The sequence below is a fragment of the Coffea eugenioides genome, chromosome 5, assembly GCF_003713205.1.
Source record: "Coffea eugenioides isolate CCC68of chromosome 5, Ceug_1.0, whole genome shotgun sequence".
Classification (NCBI taxonomy): domain Eukaryota; kingdom Viridiplantae; phylum Streptophyta; class Magnoliopsida; order Gentianales; family Rubiaceae; genus Coffea; species Coffea eugenioides.
Window position 1 is genome coordinate 24,950,870 of NC_040039.1, and position 26,497 is coordinate 24,977,366.

Consider the following 26,497-nt stretch of genomic DNA (forward strand, 5'->3'; position numbering starts at 1 on the left):
TTTTATTTTCAATTTTCTGGGACAATCTGAGCATCTAAGTGTACTTAGCCGAATGAAAACTTGAAGATTAATACCATGCATGTGGATTTGTGCATTCGGATGATGTGGGTATAGCATACAAAAAAAAAATTCTGTCTTGGGGCTAAACAATTCTGCCGAGTAGCTGGTTTAGAAATGTAGCATTATTTCTGGTGTCCTACGACAATTTGAGTTTGATTAAGTGTTTAACTACTCAATAACAATAAGGTTAAGCCATCTAGGGACATGCATGTTGATGTTAGACACTCGAATGGGAATTTTAAGAACAGAATTTCTGTTATGTGCAAGTGTTGGAGCTGCCGAGAGTTTAGCTTGATCTGTTGCAGCCTAAATTGGTTTAATGATTGTTGTTTAAACTTATAACCATGGTTAGAAGGTTAATAACCAGTTAATTAGGCTCTGCATGCAACTAATTAGTTAGATAAACCAGAAAAAAAAATAAAAATAAAAAGGGGCAATCTGCCCAAGCATGTCATCCGAGCCAAGCAGGAAAAAAAAAATAATAAAAATATTTTAGAAAATTTTGATGCCAATGGTTGTTGTTTGAACTCTATTTCTGAGCTAGAAACGTTTATTTTCTAGCTAAGAATTTGCATGAGGGAATTGAGAGTTTAAAAGCATGTTTTAACCCAAAAAAATAAAATGAAGACAGAGAGTTCCTCCATGCATGTTTAACCGTGGCTAGTTGGACAGATTTCTGGAATTTTCTGGATAATTTTAGTTGCTGTATGAATCAGGTTTTGAAGTAGAAAATTTTAATAGTTAGCTAAGTGTTTAAACGCTGAAATTGAGTACCTAAAACCATGATCAAGCCGAGGGAAAATTTGAACTAAAGTAGATTGGTTGCTGGAAAAACTTTGGAAGCCGCAAGGTTGAACCAGAAATTTTAGTTGTTTTGAAAGTGTAATTGGTTTCTGGAATTTATTTTATTTTTCCCTTGGAATATAATGGTTTAGAAATACAAAAGAGTTGTAAGCTTTAAATGGTGTAAGTTGTATAGCAATGAAATACTTGATATATTGGAAGATGGAACCAAAAATGTTATTATATAAATGCTGGAATTTCTTATGTGATAGCCGAAAGTTGAGTTGAAAAATTTGCTTGGTTTTTGAAAATTTTCCTTAAAACATGAGGGATGGAAATGCCGGAATATGTTGTTTTGGAGACCTATAAGAAGGTATGGATGGTTTGAATATAAACATTTTGGTAGCAAAAGAGAAAAAAGAGTTTTTCACAAGTGAAAAATGAAACTTTAGATTTTCGAATGCCCCTGACCAGTTTCAATAAAACGTTTATATCTTGGTGTAGGAAACTCCGTTTAAGGCGCCGTCAGTGGCATGTGAAACTAGAATCATAGGCCTTTGTCCTGTAGAAATTTCGCATTTTTCCTCCAGGTGAACTGCTGCGCTTATAAATCCTCAAAGTAGACTGTTTGTACGAATGTCCTGTTTCTTGGTGAAACTGGAATTGGGTTTTGGATTGAGACTTTAGCTTACTTGTGGTTTAAATTCTTGATTAAATTGTGGTTGGAAGTAATTGTTGTTGTCAAGGGCTAATGATTGATGAAGCCCTTGGCCATTTGGATGATTTTATAAGTGCTACAGGGTGATGAAAGTTAACTGCTGGAGTGTCTTGGAGGCTTTACTTTTATTTGCTTATGATGGGCTTGCTGAAACCAAGTGCTAATGATTGATGAAGCCTTGGTTGATCGTTTTATTTTTATCAGAAATGCACTTGTTGAAATCTTGGGCTAATGATTGACGAAGCCCTAGTAATTTGCTATGTGATTGTTACCATATCTTGGGATCCATATTATGATTTCGGATCGGAATTGTAGCTGTGGAAATTGTATCGACCTTGCGAACTCGAGTAGCTGTGATCAAATTAATCGAAAATATTTTTCCAGCTAGTATTATATTATAAAACTCCCTATCTAGTGCTTTGCATGAAACTTTCCAACCCGATAAATTCCCTTTAGCTCAAACTAGCTTTAATAGTTTTAGTAATAATTTTGCAGGAACCATAGCTTTAAAGAAATGTTCAAAGTAACTTTCTAACATTGATATTAAGAGGTTGTCGACTTATTTCAAGAAAATTTATACTAGTTACCCTTTTTATAAAGAAAAGTACCTCAAGGAAAATTATAAGAAACATTTCTGCTATTTGTGTCAAGTTTCAATCTAAGTAGATTTTTGAAATTACTACGGGAAAGTAAACTAGCAATATATTAGATAAACCTCAATGTGTTTGAGCCTAAAGACTGAATAGAAGCTTATAGTTTCAATATTTGATATTCTAGGATATTACGAGGAAGCGGAATTCGATTCCCAATTTGACATTTGAACTTCACTCCTGGTGAGTGTCCCTGCCTGTTCTATGCTTACCTGCTTAAAGCACCTTCTTGACTTGATATGTGATAAGTTGAAAAGTTGGTTTCTGATCCATTGAAGTGAGCTGTGTGTACTTTATCGCACTAGCCGTTCGAGTGGTGACTTGTGAAAAACATTTTTTTTTTAGTGAATTCAAGTGCTGGACGTAAAGTCGTTGGGTGGATCCCTCGACCAGTCTATAATAATAAATCAAGTGCTGGACGTGAAGTCGTTGGGTGGATCCCTCGACCAGTCTATAATAATAATTCAAGTGCTGGACGTAAAGTCGTTGGGTGGATCCCTCGACCAGTCTATAATAATGAATCAAGTGCTGGACGTAAAGTTGTTGGGTGAATCCCTCGACCAGTCTATAATAATAATATAAGTGCTGGACGTAACGTCGTTGGGTGAATCCCTCGACCAGTCTAAGGTACACTTGGGTGTTATCGCCTCCCTATTTGTTTACTTCAGTCGAATCAATACGTGTTAATTGTTTTAATTGATTGCATGTTTTTGGGGCACCACTGAGCTTTAGCTCACCCCACGTTTATTTGTTTTCCTTGACAGGTTCGGGAAACTGAAAGCCTTGAACTTACTTATGCTTCTTTTCTTTTGGATGTAATGGAGAATTACGGCCATTGTGTGGGTTGTATTATGCTTCAACTTGAATTATGTACTTTTGTTTTTGATTGCCACTTGAAGCTGGAAAATGTGTAAACCCTAATTCGGTTACTTGGTTCGTAAGTTTGTTTTTGGGATTTATGTATTTTATCTCCGGATTGGTACGACTTTATATCTTGGGTACGTAGCACGTGGGACGTTTAAGAGCCTCGACTGGTTATTTTTATCACTGCTATCTCTGAAGTTAATGTAGATTTAAGGATGATCCTATTTGGGAAAAGTTGTTTTGTAATAGATTAGGTTATTCTTCGGAAGGTTTCGGGTTAGTGTGCGTGCGTGAGTCCTGGCGAGAGCTGGGCAGACGGCCCGCCAACCCTCTGGTTCGCCTTAGGGGGAAGTGGGGTCGTCACAGTTGTACTGATGAACAATTATAAGAGCCTTTGCTAGCTATTTTTACGGTCTCAAAGGCATGCTCTGAACTGTGATAGTGATCAAAGATGAACCTATCCAACCTTTTTTTCAACTAAAAAAAATCAAACAAAAGATGGCATCACAATCTTGTATGAAATGCTAATGTGCTGTCACAAAAGCGGGGCATTATTGTCAAATATTCACGAGAAAGAAGTACAACATGAGGTCACTATTTCAAGAACCGAATTAGACCGGCTAGTTTGATCGGTTGGACCGCAAATCGGCCATAATATCGATCCATTCTATGAGAAATCTGAAAAGTTAAAAATCGATCAAAATCGGTGAGAATCAATGTACCGAAATAAATAGGTTAAATCGGTCAAGTTCGGTTTTTGAATTTTGACTTGGACTTGGATTTTTTTTTATGGGCTGCTCAATTTTTTGAGCTTTTCAATTCTATCCCAACAACTTGACAACTAATTGTTTGCAACTGCAATTAAGTTGGTTGATGGGCCATTTTTTCTCAAATTTAAAAAAAAAAAACAATTAAGCTTGTTCAATTTAAAAACAAAATGACTAATCTAACTAAAAACTAAAGAACCCTCAATCCTCCTCCTCCTCTAAGAATCTTCACCTCCAAGAGCCGCTCTACAAGCTCCGCTCATTTCCTTTTTTTTTTTTCCTCTTCTCTTTTATCTTTTCTTTTACATTATTGATGATGAAGATGATAATGAAGTTGAACTTGGTAGATAAAGAGACAAACTTGTTTTCCCTTTCCTCTTCTGTCTTTTGTTTTCATCTTCATGATTGTTTTTACTTTTTTTTTGGATTTAATTTTACAAGTCCTATCAGATTTGTTTTTGAGTTAGGAAAGTCAAACTCTTCTTTGTATAATTTAAGATATTGGGCAGATTTTTTTCATAATTTGTTGATTCTTTATTTTTTTTTTATGAAATACTTTCCTTTTTATTGGTAGATGAATTAGAAGGTACTAGATTAGTAAATCTTCTCCAAAAGATATTACAAATTTTAGGAATTTTGTGTTGATTTTACATATTTTTGCTTATTTGTTATTTTTTTATTTTTAAAAATAAGAAATCAATGAATTGGGGTTGAACTGGTTGAACCGATTGAAACTTGACCAAACACTTTACTAGTTTAATCATTGGTCCAAGTTTCAAAATATTGCCTAAGGTAAACTTCGTCGTTGACAACTAAATATCATGGTAAATAGGTAGAATTGGTATACATTCAAATTTTAAAACCATGTAGTATCTATAGTTTACATGGGTGCAATGATATATGATGATGCAATAAAATTGATGATTAATAATGTATGATAATATATGATTACTAGTAAGATTATTGTATATACTACATGATATACAAGTCAACATATATATATATAGTGTGACTCTTGGGAAATTTTCATCTGCCATCTTTAGGGACAATTTCGGAAGGAGAAAGTTGGAGTACTATTGATTTTGCTAAGTGTACAATTGTATGAGGTGCACTGTCCGATGATTTGATGATTAAACCCTTTGTTATGTAATTGGTTTGCATTACAAGCGATAAGCAAGTTGTTAAATGCTACTCATGGGTGAAAGTAACCAATTTACCCTCTAAAGTAGCCGTTAAGTACCTCAAAAACAAAAGGCAAGGAAAGGAAGGCTATATGGCAATAAAGTTGGACATGGCCAAAGCATATGATAGAGTGGAGTGGCATTTCTTACAGGCTATGATGCAAAAGATGGGTTTTTGTGCACAATGGATTACATGGATAACTAGCTGTCTGGAGACTGTCACGTATTCTTTCAATTGTAATGGGGAAACCAAAGGCTTTGTAAATCCTAAAAGGGGAATAAGACAAGGGGACCCTCTGTCCCCTTACTTATTTCTTATTTGCTCAGAAGGTTTCTCAAATTTGTTGAGAAAAGCTGAAGAGAGAAAGGATATAAATGGGCTGAGGATAAGCAGACATGGACCAGTCATCACTCACCTTTTTTTTGCAGACGATTCCCTCATTTTCTGCAAAGCAAACAAACAGCAGGCCGCAGAAATCATGAAGATTCTTAAAACGTATGAGGAGGCCTCAGGTCAGTTAATCAATCTAGAGAAGTCATCTGTTTTCTTTAGTAAGAATATGTCTTTGGAACATAGGCAAGACGTGTGCAGCTCACTGGGAGGAATGACAGAGATGCAACAAGGAAAGTACCTAGGTCTGCCTATGGTGATCTCTAGGACAAAAGAGCAAATCTTTGGTTTTATAAAGGAAAACATAAAGAGGAAGATACAAGACTGGAGGAACAAGTTACTGAGCACAGCTGGCAAGGAAGTAATGCTTAAAGCAGTCTCAATGGCAATGCCAACTTATGCCATGTCTGTGTTCAAGCTGCCAAGAAAGCTTTGTAAGGACATAAGTGCTCTGATGGCTAACTACTGGTGGGGAGAAGCAAATGGGAAAAACAAATTGCATTGGCTATCTTGGAAGAAAATGTCTATGAACAGGAATGCAGGAGGTTTGGGCTTCAAGGACATTGAAGCTTACAACAGAGCACTGTTGGGTAAGCAGATATGGAGAATCCTCACCAACCCAAACCTTCTCATTAGTAAAGTGCTGAGAGCAAGATACTTCCCAAAGGATTCTTTACTAACTTGCAGGCCACAACAGAATGCTTCTTGGATATGGCAAGGACTGTTAGGAGCTAGAAGTCTAATCGAGGAAGGGGTGATCAGAAAAATTGGTAACGGGAGAAGTACGAGCATTTGGGGCCATAAGTGGATTCCAGGTTCCAGTTCAGGTAGGCCAACCTCCCTTGGACCTCAAAGCTTCAACTTGAAGATGGTACATGAACTTATAAGCCATCATAGATGGAAGAGGAACACCATCTTCCAGCATTTTAATCAAAGCGATGCTGAGAAGATACTGAATATTCCTTTAAGCCTGATGGGGAGGGAGGACAACTACTATTGGCAGCATAATCCAGGGGGAACCTATACTGTCAGCTCAGGCTACAAATGTTTAATGAAAGAGCGTACCAAAGCTAGGCAGATAGTACCAGAGGCAGCTGGACCAAGCATCACAGGAGAAGGTCAGCAAGTTCGACAAATATGGAACACCTTGTGGAAGCTCAACATCAAACATAAGGTGAAGATATTCATCTGGAAATGTTTAACAGGGGCACTACCAGTAAGAGCAGCAATTTTTAGGAAAACAAGTTTGGGAGATCCTGTGTGTAGATTATGTGGGGAGGACCAGGAAACAGTTGAACACTTATTGCTAAACTGCCACCACACGCAGCAGGTATGGAAGGCAGCTCCATTACAATGGGATGGTGCTGTTGATCAAACAGGGGATTTCAAAAGGTGGTGGATCAGAATTTCAGAAGCAAGGAATAGGCATGGAGGGATGGAACACATTGGCCTGACTGCCAATATCTTATGGCAGTTGTGGAAAGAAAGAAATAGCAAGGAATTTGAAAACAAGACCAGCTGCTCTCCAGTTCGGACAATTGTTAAAGCTCAAAAAGAGTGGCTGGAGCAAGAGGAAGTTATGAAAGGCAAAACTAGACTGAGCACAAGAGAAACATCTTTAAATCAGGATGAGCAATATCAGGGGAGCAATGAAGAGGACACCATCAAGCTGGAGGTGGCTACAACAAGCCAGAATGGTCAGGAACCACTGGGGATAGGAGTCACAGCTACCAAGTACCCAAGTATTAGACTTGCGGAATGGGCACTCAAGGAGCGAAGTAAGGGTGACAAAGTCATAGATGAAGCAGTGGCTGTCCATCTGGTCTTGTGCAAAGCTTTAGAGCATCAGTGGAGCAGAATAACGATCCAGTTCCAAAGCCAGGACCTTATGCGACAGATAAAACACAATAGCCCCTCTAACAGTAGGCTAGCTACCTTGATAGACGACATACTGAGCATGCAAAAGTTGTTTCGAATGTGCTTGTTTAGATTGGCTAATGAAGATAGTATTACACGAGCTAGAGCTTTAAGTTCTTATGCCTTTGGCATTTTAGTGGATGAGGAATGGAATTTCCTCGGTGCCTGATGTGCACTAGTTGTAAAGTGTTTTTCGAGCCGTTGCTCGTACATGTAATTTCCTTTTCAAATGAATGAATAGCTTCTAACGTTTCGAAAAAAAAAAAAAGTAGCCGTTAAGTGCACAATCAAAACAGATAGCCACTTCATTCTATTGCAAATTACTGGCAACCCTTAGAAAAGCAATTGAACTTCTCCAACAGATGTGCGACTGATTAAAATTGACAATTAAAGTGTGTTTAAGACAAACATTAATGCCAGGGATGGGAGCTGAAGAATCATTTCGATAGCATGTTGCATGCGTAAGGGCAGAAATTTTCTTCTTTTTCATCCTCAGATCAATAACTTTGCTTCTCCAAAGAGTGGGAGTGATTAAAATCAGTAATTGAAGCATGTTTAAGACCACATTAAAGCATGAGAGGTGAAGATCATTTGGAGAGCACGTTACAACTGTAATTGCACAACCTTCCACCTTCTGCAGCATTGGTGGTCAGTTTTTAGAGCTAGCTGCAATAATCGCTACTGTTAATAGACAAAATTGTTAGTTCAGATGCTTATGTTTCACACCATCGGACTAGTGTTTGCAGAGGCATGTTTATTTGCTTTCTTTCTTTGTGCACTTTTCCGTATATCCTACGTATATATAAAAAGGAGTTGTTGTATGACTCTTGGGTGATTTTCATCCTACGTTTGCAGGAGCATTTTGGGAATGGTAAAACTGTAACTGCATTGATTAAGCAAAGTGCACAAGTTTCTGTTGACTAATTTCACATGATTTACCTATTGTACCCTTTGGTGGCTAATGTTTTGGCTGCTTTGCCATTGATTTAGCAAAGCGGGTAGAAAAATGAAATCAACTCCCCTCAAGTATGTTCAGCTAAATTGATTATGCAAATTAAATGCATTTAAGGCAATATTAGTGCACTAAAGTTAAAGATGAATGCTTGAATTGTAATGGTAGAAAGCTCCGTCTTCTTCATCCTTAAAAGTTCATGAACCATTAATTCAGTTCTTGCAACAAATGGCACTTATTTGAATCAGTAATTGCAGCACGGTGATGAGGCCATTAAAGTGTGAAAGGTGAAGAATCATTTGAGGTGATTAACTGCAGGACCTCTCATCTTCTTCAACGTTTGCTCATCAATTTGTAAATTAGGTTGCAATAATGGCTGTTGTTAAGATACAAAATTATGGATTCAAATGGCTCAATTGCACAGTATCAGAGTTGGGTTTGTAGAGGTATGCTCAATTTTGCTCTTACTTTCTTGTCTATGGACTGTATAGCTTCCATTCAACAATCAAAATTGTGAATAAGCCTTTGTGCTTGCTATTGTAGGCGGGTGAAGTATGGATAGATCTCGCTCTTAGATTGTACTTTGTTGCTAAGGTACAAGGTAACTCTATATTCCCACTTGATGCATGTCATTTGTTGATTAAATGTGATTATGATTGTAATTGATCCACTTGAATTGTGTGCTTGAATGAATAAGTGTGTGAATGATTGTTCCACTTTGAAAATTATATTGCAGATGATGCAATTTATTGGTTCAATAGTTAAGTGACAGAGATGTTGTGTATGGATAGAAATTGCAATTTGAAAAGACAAGTGTCAATATTTACGTGCTCTGTTATTTTTGTACTGAATTTTGTAGACTTGATAATTGTTTGATGCAAGTTAGTGTTTGTAACAAGGAAAATTGATTTCCCCTCTAATTATTTGTAGAAGCATGTATTGATCAAAATGATAGGCTGCGTTTGGTTCCACTGTTTTTACCAAAAACAGTTTTTGTATTCAATATACAAACGATGGTCAACAGGTTGTATTTAAAATGCTACTGTCCTGCTCAATCCATACGGTACCGTTTAGCAGCCCAAAATGTAAAACAAGTATCTTTCTAACTTCCCGTTCCTCCAATCACCTCACCAACGCAGCCTTCCCTTCTTCACTTTCCTCTTCACTACAGCAACAACCGAGGTATAGAAATCGGACACAAATCACCTCCAGTTAAGAGCTCATGTGCTTCTAATCCGTGGATGTTCGGTGGCGCGCAGCTAGAACAAGTTGGAACCTAGCTTTTCCAAGAGCATTTGCAGCTTATCGACGGCCCCGCAAACCTGTGAAGAAGGAGCTGAGTATCCGCCCGGGACCACGAACTAATTAACTAATTATCTAATTAACTAATTAACTAAAGCTGTTGTCTGTCCGAAACTAACAAATTATTTGCATGTTAAACTAATTAACTAATTAACTGCTTAACTAATTATCTAATTAACTAATTAACTAAAGTTGTTGTCTGTCCGAAACTAACAAACTATTTGTATGTTAAACTAATTAACTGCTTAACTAATTAACTAATTAACTAACTAACTAATTAACAAACTATTTGCATGTTAAACTATATGCAGTACGTATTACCTATTTAAAGTATCGGCTCCTTATAAGTATTTTACTTTCAAACATTTAATTTATGATAAAAATGTCAATGTTTGTAACTAAAATTCAAAAAGTATTACAGTAATATTCTTACAAAAAGGGGGGGGGCATAGGGTCATAAATTAAATGTTTGAAAATAAGAATATTGATATTACTTGTAACACTTTTTGAATTTTACTTACAAACATTGATGTTTTTATCATAAATTAAAAGATTGAAAGTAAAATACCCATAAAGAGCCGATACTTTAAATAGATAATGCGTACTGCATATAGTTTAACATGCAAATAGTTTGTTAATTAGTTAGTTAGTTAATTAGTTAATTAGTTTAACATGCAAATAGTTTGTTAGTTTCGGATAGACAACAGTTTTAGTTAATTAGTTAATTAGTTAATTAGATAAACAGAAATTAGTTAATTAATTAATTAGATAATTAGTTAGTTAATTAGTTAATTAGTTTAACATGCAAATAGTTTGTTAGTTTCGGATAGACAACAACTTTAGTTAATTAGATGATTAGTTAATTAGATAAACAAAAATTAGTTAATTAGTTAATTAATTAATTAGATAATTAGGTAGTTAATTAGTTAAGCAGTTAATTAGTTAATTAGTTTAACATGCAAATAGTTTGTTAGTTTCGGACAGACAACAGCTTTAGTTAATTAATTAATTAGTTAATTAGTTAATAGTTAATTAGATAATTAGTTAATAGTTAATTAGTTTAACTATGTAGAAATAGTTTGATTAGTTAATAACTATTAACAATTAGATAATTAGTTAATTAGTTAATAGTTAATTAGATAATTAGTTATTAATTAATTAGATTATTAGTTATTTAGTTATTTAGTTAATTAGTTAATTAGTTAATTAGTTAAACTATGTAGAAATAGTTAATTTAGTGTAATTTTTATTAACAAATGTTTTGTTGAGTTTGATGAAAGTACTCATCACATTCATTTGATAAAATTAAATCATGTCAGGGGTACTTTAGTAAACTGACCCACTTTTGCCTATTAAATTGCCTCCAACTTTTAATAGGGGAGGTCAATGCTATTTCAAAATTGATAGGGGAGGTCAATGCTATTACTATAAAAGTCAGGGGAGGTTTCTGCAATTATCCCTTCTTTCTTTTGTGGAAAACAATAATGCTAGGGTTAATGAAGTGAATGTTTAATAAACTTTTCCGTTATTCTGTTTTGACCCCTAAATATTTGAAACAACTCTAATTGCTCCTATAATTTTTTCTAGATTTTCAATTGTAGCTTTAATTCTTTACTTCTTCAAATAGGTCTTACAAATTTAGTTCTAAGCTTATCAATTTATATTTACAGCTTCTAAACACTAAATTTGAGTAAGGTTCAAAGGGTATTGAATTGTAGAATGTTTGGAAATAAAGTTTAATATATATTATATAAAATTATTATATATTTATGACATCATAATGACATCATGATGATATCACCCAATTCTTAAATGGGTTCGACCCCAATTGAACCCATTGACTCCTAACCTCTAGATTCGACGAGTCACTGTCCGGTTTGAATTTCAAAACATTGATTATACTCCCTCCGTCCCACTTTGATAGTCTTGTTTCTTTTTTCACACAGTTTAAGAAAAAATAGTTAACTTTGTTGGAAAAGTAAATTTAGATTGCTATTTTCCTAAAATACCCTCACATTAAATATGGTACAACTTTATGGGAACTTGAATTGATGGTAAAAAAAGAATCAACTCTCATTAAATGGGGTAGGTTTATAGTAACAACTACTTACATTGAATAAGGGTATTTTAGAAAAATTAAAATATAACTACATTCTTCAATTGGAAAGTGGACTACAATTTGGGACAGATGAAAAATGAATACATGACTATCAAAGTGGAACAGAGGGAGTATAAACCTTCAAATTGGTGCTTGAATTCACGAGTATCTATGTTGACAAGTTTTCTTTTTGTCAGTCAAATTTATCTGAACTCATAATTGCTTGATGTAGTTTAATGTTGGTAATCAGAAAAATCTATTTCATTCTTAATTATTTGTACTTTGCACGTACTCATTCAAATATTGGGCATTAGTTATACAGTAGTTATGATAACAGATGGAGCATCTAGGTTGTCTATGTTAAAATTTAGGATGGCTATGTTGAAATCTAGGATGGATCAATCCAAAGGTAGTGATAAAGTTCATGCTAAGAAGCAACTCTAGCTAGGTTGATTGTCCCTTTCCTTACAAGCTTGCTTTCACATACAAAATTGATTTTTAGGTTGATTGTCCAATTATTTTTGTCAGATCTAGGTATCCTAATCATTGTTTTTTAATGCAAAAACAAATTCTTAATCTAGCAGCAAACGGAAATGTCAATGAAAGTATATATGTGACAACGATTAAAACGTCCATTGCTGACCATTTTTTTCACCTTTCTTCCACTATCTTTTTAGCTGAATATTACAAATTTCTTAATCGCTATTTCAATTACTCTCTTTCACACCACAGGTATCAATTCTCACGCATTTTGTGGAGCTCCTCCTAGTATTAACCATAGAATGTACTCACCAATTATCACGGTCACTTGACATGTTACGTGGGATTATTGAAGCAAATCTACCATAAAATCAATGCTAAGAAACAAGAAGAAAAAGGGAATTGCATGTGGTCATATTCATGCCAGCTATTTTTTTTCCTATTCAATAAACTTTTCTGGGTGATTAAACAGCTGGGCACGCAACTTCCACAAGTCCTTCTATTTTTAAAGATTGACATGGAATTCTTTACATTTTATGATCCTCATACAGAATAATTTCTTCAAAAATTGAAACATCTACCACAATACACCAAATTCTTTAATACATGAAATGGATTTCTGATTAGTTTATAGTCTGATTTTACCAAATTCGAACTGCTCAGTGTCTGAAAATTGCCTGTATCAATCTGGATCAATCTGCACTATCAAAATTATGTATGAAGAAGCAGTCACATTGTAATGGGGCAGACAGACTACCGAAATATAGAGTGCTTTTTTCATTCTCTTAAATTTATAATAATTTAACTTTCGAACTCAAATTTCCAACTTACAATTCATCTGTGGGATCCAAAATATTCATTTACAAGTAGTCCAACAAAAATACAGTACAATACTAAGTAAACCCACAAAACTCCTCCATTGGTCCAACTGGGACTACGAGCCTACAAGGGATTGATGGAGATTGAATCACCGTCAGATCAGACGGATGCACTATGCATTCATATGAATTTTTTGAGAAAATCACATATTGTGACAATTGAAAAGAGACAAGATTTGAACTCTTAAACTCCTATCCCATCAAGACTTTCCATCTACCAATTATTTAGTTTTTAATTTTTATTTTATTTAGACAAGTATTTTACAAGAACATCCACGAACCTTTGAGAAAACTTCTAATCACCTTAAAATGATTAATTCATATACGTATCAAATTTCGGTCAAAAGCTGGGGCCTCACATTGTAGCACCCTGATATATAGTCCGTATTGCCACAATAGCTTTGTTTACTATATCAAAATTTTCGAGGACAGATTAATTTTGAACCAAGGCCCCACACCTTCACGTTCAAGCGCGTTGTAAGTGCATCCATGCGACTTCGTCTCTCAACCGCAAATCAAGCCAAATTTAACGTCATCCTGCGTCTCCATTTCCGGCACGGGTAGGGATGGTTGTCAGATCAACCATTTTTAAATGATGTAACATTATTATTATTTGTATGTTTTGCAACTCTAATTGAACTGTTTATATATTCTTACAATAGAGATGTGATAATATGTTATTATTCATGTGGGTCTTAGGTATAATAATTATGTATCTATTGTAAAATTTTATAGATAGTTCACGTAAAATTAGGTCGGTCAATCGGGCCATATGAGTCGAGTTTTCATAAGTTCAGATTCAACTCATTTAATTTGTAACACTTTCGAGTTTCAGGTTATAAGATTCGGATTAATAAATGTGATAATCATACTCAACTCACAAAATATTCGAATTTTGAACCTTATTCGGGTTTAGCACAATCTCACTTATTACTCCTTAATTTTCTTAATATAATTACTATAAGTATTGAGTTGTAAAGCTAATTTAATATTTACAAGACTACAATATTAAAACTAAAAATGAATAAATAATAGTTCTTAAAAGATACATAAACCAAGAATTTTTCAACAATATGTATTTCTCATTCATTCAAATTACATAAAAAATAGTAATAAAACATATGGTCATAAGCCAACATATCTATAAAGGTTGGAACTTTTCCAAACTTTGTGACTTGAATCCAAACATGTTTGATGATTTGTGTTTCTAGATCAAAAAACAAATCGACCAATATTGTGCCAATATAAAAATTTACTTAACCAATAAGAAAAGTTAGAGTTTCAATTATGCATTACCAATATTGGCTCTCAAGAAAGACAGTAAAAAAGTTTTCAAATGTATTTTTGTGTTTTCTAATTTGTATATATTTATTATTTAGTAATAATATATTTGGATATATAATTACATATAATATCAAAATATAACTATTATATATATATATATATATATATATAGATCTTTATATATATAGGTAATTTAAGGGCAGGGCCTATATCGAGTTTGAGACTAATGAGATCCGAGTTCGGCTCATATTTAATTCGAATCCAATTTTTTGGCTCAAATTTAGATTGACTCACTGAAAGATCGGGTTCATCGAACTTTTTTCAAGTCGAACGAGCCGAGCTCGAATTGATTTGACCCAATTAACAGTCCAGTCCTATGTAAACTTACACCTTATTCAAAAAATGTTACAACGTTCTAAATAATTGTCACTGATAGCGGCGTCCGTGCCCTTGGTCAGTTCCCACCGTATTGATCCCTATCAAGGTCCATGTAGCAATAAAGAAAAACATTTAGTCTACGTAACGGCAATTCTCGTTTGATGATACAATTCACGTCATGAGAACGTCATCATGATAAGAGTCATCCGTGTTTGGGAATGGGCAATTTGCAGTAATAGTCCCTGAACTATTTTTCATATCTGAAAGTAATTGCCTATAAAATTTTTAGTCTTCCTTCAACCCTCTCTGTTTTTTTTTTTTTTTGGGGGTGATGTAGCATATTGTACTCTACAACTCATATACTAAATTTTACTTGGTCTGAAATGTCTTGATTAACTCTTCTAAAGTTGCAGTGGAATGGATTCAAGATTAAATTGGTAGAAACAACAAACTTGAAGGATTTGAATATTTTGGGTTAATGACGCAAACAGTCCTTAAACTATTTGTTAATTTGGCAAATACATTTTAGCTGTTCCTATTAAAACCTTCAACTTAGTAAGTTATTGGTCCTAAGACGACTACAAGTCTATTAACATATTGCTTTTTTTTTTCCTCTAGAAGTTTGTTTAACATTGAGTTCCCCTTTAGGTTTAAGTGTTGGTGATATTTTTATTATTAATATTACAGTAAAACTTATGTATTCAGTATGTAGGTTTTAAAAAGAAGTAATAATAAATTAAAATTTGAAGTTCCATTTATAATTTCTGAAGAAAACACTCAATAAGTACACTTAATTTAAGATATTTAAAGTTTAGGGACCATTAACAATTTTTATTTTAGCCTAATTCTCATTTCATTCAAGTAGATTCTAGTTTTTTTTTATTTATTAATCTTCTATATGGTGATAGTGGATATACTATCACCAATGGATGTATAATAACTAATCTTAAATTGAATTTAAAATCTAAATTTTACTTATATGTCATATATCTAATTATGATAGCATATATATTGACAGTGTATATCAGGTTATTTTTCTTTTCTATTATTAGAAAATTACAATAGTGGGAGGAATAGACAAACGAATTCCAACTCAACAACATTGAAAACTAGCAAACAATGGTGGAATGGATACTACTTACACATAGAAGAAGCTCAAATATTAAAAAAAAAAGACTTGAACATAATTATCTATAACATGATGGCTAGAAAGGTAATCTATTATTGTATCACAATTAAACAAACAATATAAGACGAACAAAATTCTTAGTGCCCAAAAACATTCAAATACAAGAGTACAATCATTGTTACCGTAGTGTAGTGTAACCACAAAAAATTAAAAAAAATAATAAAGAAAATAAATCTCTTATAATCTTAGATCATACCTTTCTTTTATGCTTATTAAGCCTATCTTTCGTTACAGCTTTAACAATTGTTCTGTAGCAGTTACCAGGTGAAATCATTAAAAAAAAAAAAAAAACTTTAGGTATTATCAAGCTCTAGCAGATGGTACAAAACTACCTTTCAAAGAGAACCTTCTTCCATCTATGCTCCCTTATTTGGTATTGGACCATCCATTGCAATAATATCAACTTTACTAAGTTATTCAGTAATTCATTTTAGTTATCGGCTTGTTCTAGCTGATGTTACTATTAGTATTTTTTTAATGGATCACCATTTTAAGTATTGCTTCCATTGGACTTCTTATGTTGGGATATGGATCAAATAATAAATATTCATTTTTAGGTGGTTTAAGGGCTATTGCTCAATCAATTACTTATGAAATACCATTAACTCTATGTGTATTATTAATATCTCTATGTGTGAGTCGGTGAGACGCAAAATTTCCCTATATTATTTCTAAGTTAAATGGGTTAAATATATATTTTATTTTTTATTTTTTATTCATCATCGGGTTGATGATGTAAAACAAAGTTTACTAGAAAGTACTCAATTGATAAAGTTCTACCTTAAGATTAATTTTGAAACATCTAGTTGGTGAAGATTGGACCATGAGGTTCGTACAGAAAGTGGTCAAATTGTTGTAGGTGTTATGACAAAGATTAGAGAAGAATCCTGTTAGATTTGTTGATTTCTGTGGGTTCTCAGATTGAAAGATTTGATTGGTTAATCAAAAAGAATTCATAACCTTTTAGAATTAAGGTTTAAGTACACCTTTTTTGCTTTATTTGTTACTAAAGCTTTAATACTTTTTATTCATTAATAATACAATGATAAAGTAGTTAAATCGAAATTCTCCTATTTGAAAATTTCCTTGTTTCAAACATGTAGGATCAATAAGTTGGGATCCAATGAGTGTTTTTGGGGGCAAAGTGTGTATGGAATCATAGGAACATGTATAGCGAAAATTTTAAAATTTTGATTCCTTTTGTAGATCGACCTTTGATTAAATTCATTTGACATGGAGTTAGTTTGAGAAGATTACTTCAACCTATGAAAAGTTTCTTCAACCAATGGAGATTTGATGCAGAGGAAGACGAAAAGATCTATGTAGTCGCACACATATCTGGTCTCTAACGATGATCCACACGTACTTTCTTAGTTAGAACCTCCTAGGTTGAATTAATTTAATCTAGATTAGTGCTAAGAGATGCAATTTGTATAAGAAAAGCTCTAGTATTTCACTGTGGAAAACCCGCCTTAGTGAGAGAAATAAGAGATGCAATTTTTTTTCTTATTTTCTTGGATGGATTTTAGATATTCTTCTCAAGAATTTTTTCAAAAATCTCACAAGACAATATATGTGTCGATTGGTCTTGTTAGCAAAAGTTCAATGAGTATTTATAGATGACTTGTCCATATTCTTATGGAAACATGAAACAACTTTCAATAGGATTTAACTTCCTTATTCGAATATAGCTCTTGTATTTGGAAGACTTAAACTTATTTGCTCCATAAGTCTCTCAAGTTTAATTTGTCTATAAGTTATAAAAACTTATCTTTCAAGTTCCTACTTGAAATTCTTTTAATTCAACTATAGAAGTTCTTAATGTGTGTGACCCATTAAATTTTCATATATGTTGACATTAAGTCTGAGTTATAATTCTTAATAAATAAGAACTAGATAAATTAAAACTCCTTTTAATTTATCATTGATTCCACTAATCAATCAACTCATTCTTATAGATGAAAATTGGCATCTAGCAATGCATCATGAACACACAAGTAATGAGAAAGAGTCAAGTGGATGACTTCACTTTTCATTGAAGGTTTATCATGTAATTAATATCCTTTTACCACACTTATTTCATATTAGTTTTGGAATAAGTTATGCCCATTCCATTATGTGATTCATGCTTATTTCTTATACCAAAATGTAAATTTGATAAAGAAGTACTTAGAAACACTTTCTAAAACTCTTCCACTTGGCGCTACTAATTCCGAACTATATTTCTACAAGTGGCCCAACATGAGATAACTCCTCTTTCATAAGAGAAGGATAAATCCTTATAAGTTATTCATCATCTCTCCATGCTTCAAGTATATACCTAAATGCTACTGATGTGAGCATTTACCTAAATGCTACTGATGTGAGCATTCCCTATTATAAGAGTAATCATATAGCTGACAAAGTATAACTATTCATACTCAAGATACCATGATAACCTTAAGTCTAAGAATTACTTACACAAACATTACTTAGATATTAATCCTTTGACACTTAAAGGATTCCTCCATGCGGATTAATCTAATGAAATTGATTATCTTATCAAGCACTCATATACTAATTTAAGTGTCTCACGTACTATAGCAGATAAGGTCTTCTATTTCTCATATAGAAGCGGCATAATATATGTTAGTTTAATCATATTAACAGTGTTCTTTTTTGTTAATACTTAGACTGGAAATATTTAAAATTAAACTTTATTTATAATCAAATGGATCCCACCATCACGATTCTTATGATTTCATTTATTAGGTTTATTTTAAGAATTTTACTATACAAATATAAATATATAAGTAATCAATATTATAAAGATGTTGTTTATTATAACATAAATAATTCAAGTGTATATTAAAACCTAGAAATTGATTAACTTTATGGCATACACACTTTCAAAGTGAAAGCTAGCCCTACTAGAATTGGATTGGAGGATCATTAATTTAGTAATAAGAGAAGTTAAAGATCGGGCAAAAACAACTAAAAGTTGGAGAACCAAAAGTGATAATGCACCAAAAATTTTAAGGACCAAAAAAGTTTTTTTTAAGGGCCATTAATGACCCTTAGAGTTCTAATCAACTTCAAGGAATACAGATTTAATAAATAGTTTTCTGTACTAGTTGACCTAAGAAAAATGGATAAAACTTTCCTATACTGATGGTGCATTGGTTATCAAGGTTGAATGCATAATTAAATATACAAAATCTAAAGTTTTAATCCAAACTTTACACATCGGTCATGTTTTCAAATCTACTAATGTATACATTGTTAGTACATGAAAGATTAATCCAAGAAAAATTAACATTAATATTAAGCAAAGGGTTTTTCAGATAGGTGTTGTATTAGTATTCTTTTTTTTTTTTTTGGTGAAAATGAAGTTAACGAGTAAGGTGTTTAATTGTAAGGGATCGATACAGACACACATATGTGAGTTTGTGATAAATTATGAGTAAAGTAGATGTGTTAACGGTGCATGATTAAAAAATAAATGTCTATATGATACCATCTTTTTTTTCTCTCAAAAATAATGACGGAGCCAGGGGGCTTTGCGGGGTCATAGCCCCCCTAAGTTTTGAAAATTTTAATTCATAGTGTGTAAATATATGTGTAAAACAAAGTTGATCCCCCTTAATTTTTTACAATTTTAGTTTCTATTATGAGAGTTCAAAAAATAAATGTCTTTTTAATACCATATTTTTTTTCTCTCATAGTCCCCCTAAGTTTTGAAAATTTTAATTCATAGTGTGTAAATATATGTGTAAAACAAAATTGACCCCATAGTAAATTGACCCAATTTGATATATTATAATAAAAAATCCAATTAATAATTATCAATAAGATAAAACAAAATAATTACTTTATTGGTCCATATACAAATATACAATTTAACTCAATTGATTAGTTTTGTTCACACTCTTCTTGTATCAACTAAACCTACAGAACCGACGTTTTCAACTATGAAGATAATCAAGACAAAGTTCTGAAACAAGATGGAAGATAATTTCTTGAATGGTTGTCTATATAGAAAAGGAAGTTACTGAAAAATTTAGCACTAATTTAATCATAAATGAATTTAGTTCTATGAAAGAACATAAAACTCAATTTACTTTTAAGAAAAAAGGTTGAAATTTTAAGGTATATTAACATAACTTTTATCTTTTTTTTTAATTAAAATTAATTATATTTATATTGTATAGTTATATATATATATATATATATTTCCACAAGTGACATATTGGTCCATCTTCTCATAATATGCAACTTGGGTGGTTTATGAAATTATAAGATATTTAATCAAATGTTGTTTCTTGTCTTAATTTTCGCTATGACTATGTTGCATACATATGAAATAGACATACCTTTATAATTAAAGTTAATATTTGATATTTTTAGATGTCATATATTTAAATAAATAGACATTATTTTGAATATAGCATATTAAGATAATTTTGTTAGGAAAAATCTTGACGCCAAGAAAAAAATTCCTGACTCCGTCATTGCTCAAAAACATGACTATAATCATAACAAAAGTGCAGTGTGTGTGCGTATAACCACATATAGAGAATTCAGTATCAAAATTCTTCGATAATGGACCTTGCCCTCAGCTTTTCTACCTAACTCCTTCACTTTGTTTATCAATTTAGCAGCAAAACAGAAAATGATTTACTGTAGGAAATTTGATCTAATATTTTAATTGTAACATCAAAATCCGGTACCTAAACATCTACTTTCCACTTTTTTTTGGGCAAATTCCACTTTACCCCCCATGTAGTTTAGCTTTTTTTACATAATCCTATGTTTTCAAAAGCTATATATAACCCCTCATGGTCTCAAAAGCTATAAATAACTATTTTTTGAAAAAGACTTTCAAACACTAAATACAAAAACTACTTTTCTAGTTAAATAACTATTTTTCAAATACCGAATAGAAATTTTTTTTTCATTTATTTAAATGTAGTTGGAGAAGGTGGAACTTAAGAAGTGGAGAGAGAAAAGGGGAGGATTTGAAGCTAGAATTTTTAATTACATAGAAAAACCTTTTCAAATAATGATGAATAGAAAAACATTTTTCAAATGCTGAATAGAAATTTGATTTTCCAAGCGTCTGCTTTAATGAAACAAATCAGAAAATCTAGACCATCAAACTTTCTCTAAACAACGTACATCCCATGTAGAAAAATTTCCTTCTTCCATACTAATTGTTATTCATTTTTCTGTTTGATTTTGTTTTCTTTTGGTTTTGCCAATCGTTAATAATTGTAAGTATCTTGTTTCTAATTTCATCTTGATTGCGTTTATTTATTAACGCTATTGTTATTTTACAATTCTCATAGTTGAATAATGTTGTATATAGAGCTATATATGTTTTGGAAAAGAAATTTGGTTTGGACACAAGTCAGCAAAAGTATGACTAGGTAAACTTAGAAAACCAAAAAAAGAGAAGAAAAACTTTGATCAAAACAAGCAAGACTTTAACACTAAAGATTAAAAAAAAAAGAAAGAAAACTTTAACAGTAAAGATTATGATCTAAATTCATTTAAAGCTACATATCTTTCAATAAACCCAAAGACCTGGTAAGTAACCACAACCTTAGCACCATCCCTAATCCCAATTCCTAACCACCTTTGTCCCAAAATATTCATTCACCATGGTTGTGCATTTTTTTTTTAACCTTTTGAAAAGTTTAACATGAAAGTTTTTTTTTTAACTTTTGAAACGTTTAACAAGAAAGCTTTTTTTTTTCTTTTATCACATTTGATTATTTGATTAAGCACTTCCATTTGCTATTTCTTAATTTACTGTTATAGTTACCCCTTGATGACCTACTACACATGTAATAATCTAGATACACGACTCTTGGTGTGAAACCAAAAGAGTTGTTGACAATCTTGAGACTTTGTGAACCATGAAGCACTGAAACCAAGCTTTCAAAAGTTGGAAAGTATGACTTTTAATAAGACCATTTCCATAAAAAAAACTATAAACCTCCTCCTTTTTCCTCTTTCCTGGTTAGTTCCATTCATCAACAGCCTTTTTCTGTTTCCATTCTACTTTTTCTCGTCCAATTAAATTATAATGGCTACGTACATTTGTAGCCAAGATTCCACAAAGAAGCAGTCAACGGGACAACCACCACAAACCTTCTAACTTCGAAATTCTACACAAGTTTTTCTCTTCCATCTTCTCAAAAAATCTATAAAAACCTGTCTAAACCCCTTGATTTGATTCTCATCGATCAATTGGCACTTTTCTTTAGCCCCGTACCAAAATACCAATATTGAAGCACCAACGCGGGCTAGGCATAGTGAGTTCACGGAAAACTCTGTCGGGAAACGCATCTCAATATTTTTTTGCACTTTCAGAGTTCTTCCAGTCCAGCCCTTATCAAGTAGTTGCTCATTGATCAATCAAAATGGAAAAGAGGTCGAGAACGTTTGCAATTCTTTCGATCTTGATATCTTTAATTTCTTTGACAAAAACTTCTGCTCAACAAAATTGCTCATCTTACAAGTTCAACACCAACAACATTTTTGCCACATGCATACCCCTCCCCGTGCTTAACTCTTTCTTGCACTGGAACTACCATCCCTCCAACCACACCGTCGACATCGCATACCGGCACACTGGAGTGACTGCCTCCAACTGGGTTGCATGGGCTCTCAATCCCACCGGTTCCGGGATGAGGGGAGCTCAGTGTTTGGTTGGATTTAGCAACTCCACCGGAAACTTCCACGTGTATACGTCGCCGGTGGCGGACTACAGCACACAGTTGGCAGAGGGGACTTTGAGCTTTGGGGTGCCGAAATCTTCAGGGGAGTTTATTAGCAATAATAATGAAATGACCATTTTTGCGACCTTACAACTTCCCGCCGGCCGCACCAGTTTTAATCAGGTGTGGCAAAGTGGACCGGTTAGTGGAAATACTCCTCAACAGCACTCCGCGGGTGATAACCTGAAGTCTAGCGGAAACGTCGATTTTGGCACCGGCCAAGTTTCCGGTGACGGTGGAGCTGCTGGTTCTCAGCAACGGAAAAGAAACGTAAGTAAACTAAAAGCTTCTTCTTTTCATGATTAAGGATGTGCGCAGCCTGAAACGTTAAAACGAGATCGTAAGAAAGCAATTACACGCATTGTGTTATAATTTGTTATTATTAAGAAAATGGTACAGAATTTGGATTTTAATTCTAGGAATTGACATCAATCCTAATCTAAGAAAAAAAAAAGAAAAATAGTTTCTATTAGAATAAATATTTCCCTTAGATGTTGCTTTCTTTCTTTTTTTTGGGTTATGTTCAATAATTAGTCTAAAAGTAGTGAACTAAATTTGGCTTGAAAAGTCAAATTTTGCTCAAGTAATACACCAATTAACCAACTGGTCAACGGCAGCAAGTTCAAACCCCACATCAGCATTTGGAGTTTGCAGTTGTGCAGTTGTCTAATTAATAATTTCATACGCGTCTTCTTCTTGTAATCTCTTATAAAGTTCAATTGAAAACGGAGCCTTTCTAGTTCAATTCTGTCTAGTTGCGTAAGCTGATGGAATTTTGGTATAAACTAGAACAATTTTAGTATAAACATGAATTATAATTGAATTTGTGTAAAACTCATAATTACACTAAAAACATATTAGTTTATTATCAAATTGTGTCAATTTATACAGTTGGATGAAATAGGACAAATCCTCTACTGGAAAGGTTCAGATCCCAATTCAAATTCAATCAACTTCGGCTTTCTCTTTCTCATTAGGGTGATCATCTGATGTAAATATTTCCCTCTTACCCAAATTCCGTGTATAGCTTAGTTAGGTTTCCTTTCCCATTTGATTAGAATTATTTTATTTGTAGCCCCTTTTCACAAAAAAAAAAAAAAGGTAACTAAGGAAAAATCGTACGGAAAATGTTAGACTATACTACAAGAGTAGGAAAGATTCCTTCATATTTTGTTTCACACGCAATGGTAAACAGCATGTGTTCATGGAAAGGGTGTGGGTAAAGAAAAAATCATTTTCAAACTTTGACCTGTTCGATGGAGGGTTGGTGGCAAATGCACCAGTATTGGAACATTAGTGGGGGGAAAAAGGGCTGAGGAAATAAGCTTATAGTTACGACTTCGGAATCCAGAATAGGTTTGACTTGTCAGCTGGTAGTAGTTGGTAATTTTATATCGAAAAGTAGTTAGGTAGAAAAATTCAAATTATGGGTTGCTTCCAGAATATTTTAAGTCCTAGATCTATACTATAGCTAGGATTAGAAGATAGAATATGTTCGATGAATTTCTATTGCATCTTTTTCACAGAACATGAAAGGGAATTTCTATTGACACTTTTATTGACTTTGGAATACATGAATTAAACAAAATAACGTCAGCTGTTTCGTTGCATTTACAATCGCTTCGTTTTGTGATAATTTATCCAAAATAAATGTTAAAAAAGTCTAAGGGTTAGGCGTGCTATTAATAAATGTAGGGGTGTTAATAATTATATCCAGACATATCAATTCAGAGTATTTATTTATTTTTTTTTGTCAGACTTTTTCAAGTTAGCAATTAAACCTAATCCCAAAGTTAACCTCAAAAGCCGGCAACTCTTGAGGCAATCTTGGGGACTTAACTACCCAACCCTCAAACCCCTTAGAAGGGATGTGGGACAACAGGAAGGTTAGTAGGGAAGCCTCTACTAGGCCTTAACTAAGAACCCACTTACCCCAGAATTCCCCCCCGACTTACGTCTTTTGTCTCTTTTTGTCAGACTTTTTCAAGTTAGCAATTAAACCTAATCCCAAAGTTAACCTCAAAAGCCGGCAACTCTTGAGGCAACCTTGGGGACTTAACTACCCAACCCTCAAACCCCTTAGAAGCGATGTGGGACAACGGGAAGGTTAGTAGGGAAGCCTCTACTAGGCCTAATTCAGAGTATTTATGAGAATCTAGATTCATGGTCCTCTAATGTGGTTTTATGCAACTTGTCGCGTTTCCTACTAGTTTAATCGGGAAATGGGACCTCTCTAATTCTAGTTTAATTATGCAACTGATACCATTCTGGTGTAAACGTGAATTATAGCTGAGTTGGTGTAAACTAACGATTATACCAAAAATATATTAGTTTACACCGAAATTATACCAGTTTACACAACTAGACGGAACCTCAATTGGAGAGGCCTCGGATCTGTTTAATTAAATTGAACAATCTAGAAGCAACTAATTATCCATTGATTCATGGATTTCATATCGGGGTTGCGAGTAATGAATTGGAAATTGGTACGCTGCAGATTCATGGAGTGTTGAATGTAGTGAGCTGGGGAATTTTGATGCCGCTTGGTGCTGTGATAGCAAGGTACTTGAAGGTGTTCAAGTCAGCTACTCCAGCCTGGTTTTACTTGCATGTTGCTTGCCAAACTTCTGCATACATCGTTGGTGTTTCTGGATTGGGAACAGGTCTCAAACTTGGCGATGAATCTGGAGTTTCACAAGACACCCATAAGGCCATTGGTATTACTATGGTCTGCCTCGCAACAGTTCAGGTACCTATTCTTTCTTTAGATAGGTGTTCTCAGAAATCTTGTGACACTTTTTATCTCACTTATACTCATTTCAAGATGGCGTTACATTAAAACTATTCCAGCAACACTCTAAAAATCTACGATCCAAAGGGAGACTTTTTTTTTTTTGTTTGGAAGGGGGGGGGGTTATATTTCGTACATACCGGATAAACTTCCAAAAACAAAAAATTATGCTGTTAGTAGATGAATAGATTGATCGAATACTTAGCGCTAAAAGAGAACCTTTTTTTTTTAGAATTATTCACCTTTTTTTTTTTTGGTTTATAGCTTTGGAATTTGGCTTCATTACAGAGTACCTTAGCCAGTTTCTGAAATTAAACAACTTCCTTTACAAATTAGTAGGAGAAAAGAGAGGCTTCCCTGTAGGTACAATGTAGGAATTGAGTATATACTCAAAGATTTTATTATCAATTATTCATTAATAAAGATAACTACGCTGCAAGGTGCTACATATCTCTTCTTTTCCTTTTTTTTTCTTCTTTCTTTAATTAGTTTTGTTGGCTATGTTCTTGTAGGTATTCGCCTTGCTATTGAGGCCAAAGCCAGATCACAAATACAGATTTTATTGGAACATCTACCACTATGCCGTTGGCTACGCCGTCATTACTCTCAGCATTGTAAACATTTTTAAAGGGTTTGACATCTTGAACCCTGAAAAGAAATGGAAGCATGCATACATTGGTATAATTATAGGAATTGGAGCCGTGGCAGCTTTCCTAGAAGCTTTCACATGGTTTATTGTCTTGAGGAGAAAAAGGGAAGGTGCTGGCTCAACCAATAAATACCCTTACAACTCCGATGGTGTAAATGGAGCTAATGGCTATGGGGCCAGGATACAGCAGGCAGTGTAGCTGACGTTCGTATTGATGTCTACCTTGACTCTTGGACTTGTTATTTAGTTATTTCTTCACATGCTTTTGGTAGCTAGTTATAGTTTTGATATGTATTATATATATTGGGAGAGTTTATGTTTGTTTTTTCGTATTATTGACTTAATTTCTTTTATATTGATTTTGTGAATAATGGTTAGAATATATGTGATGCATTCTTGTA

The 26,497-nt window shown here is 33.4% G+C and overlaps 1 protein-coding gene across 1 annotated transcript; it reads left to right on the forward strand.

Annotated features, from left to right (window-relative positions):
- Window positions 1-21,923: 21,923 nt before the first annotated feature.
- Window positions 21,924-26,497, forward strand: LOC113770478 (cytochrome b561 and DOMON domain-containing protein At5g47530-like). Its single transcript, XM_027314946.1, has 3 exons — window positions 21,924-22,926; window positions 25,154-25,405; window positions 25,960-26,497. The coding sequence occupies exons 1-3, from the start codon at window positions 22,300-22,302 to the stop codon at window positions 26,293-26,295; spliced, it is 1,215 nt and encodes a 404-aa protein (XP_027170747.1). The 5' UTR covers window positions 21,924-22,299; the 3' UTR covers window positions 26,296-26,497.

Excerpts from the sequence above, each read along its gene's own strand:
- LOC113770478 (XM_027314946.1), top strand. The coding sequence starts at position 22,300 with ATGGAAAAGAGGTCGAGAACGTTTGCAATTCTTTCGATCTTGATATCT. Across the intron at positions 22,927-25,153 it reads CTCAGCAACGGAAAAGAAAC|ATTCATGGAGTGTTGAATGT; the intron begins GTAAGTAAACTA and ends GGTACGCTGCAG. Across the intron at positions 25,406-25,959 it reads TCTGCCTCGCAACAGTTCAG|GTATTCGCCTTGCTATTGAG; the intron begins GTACCTATTCTT and ends ATGTTCTTGTAG.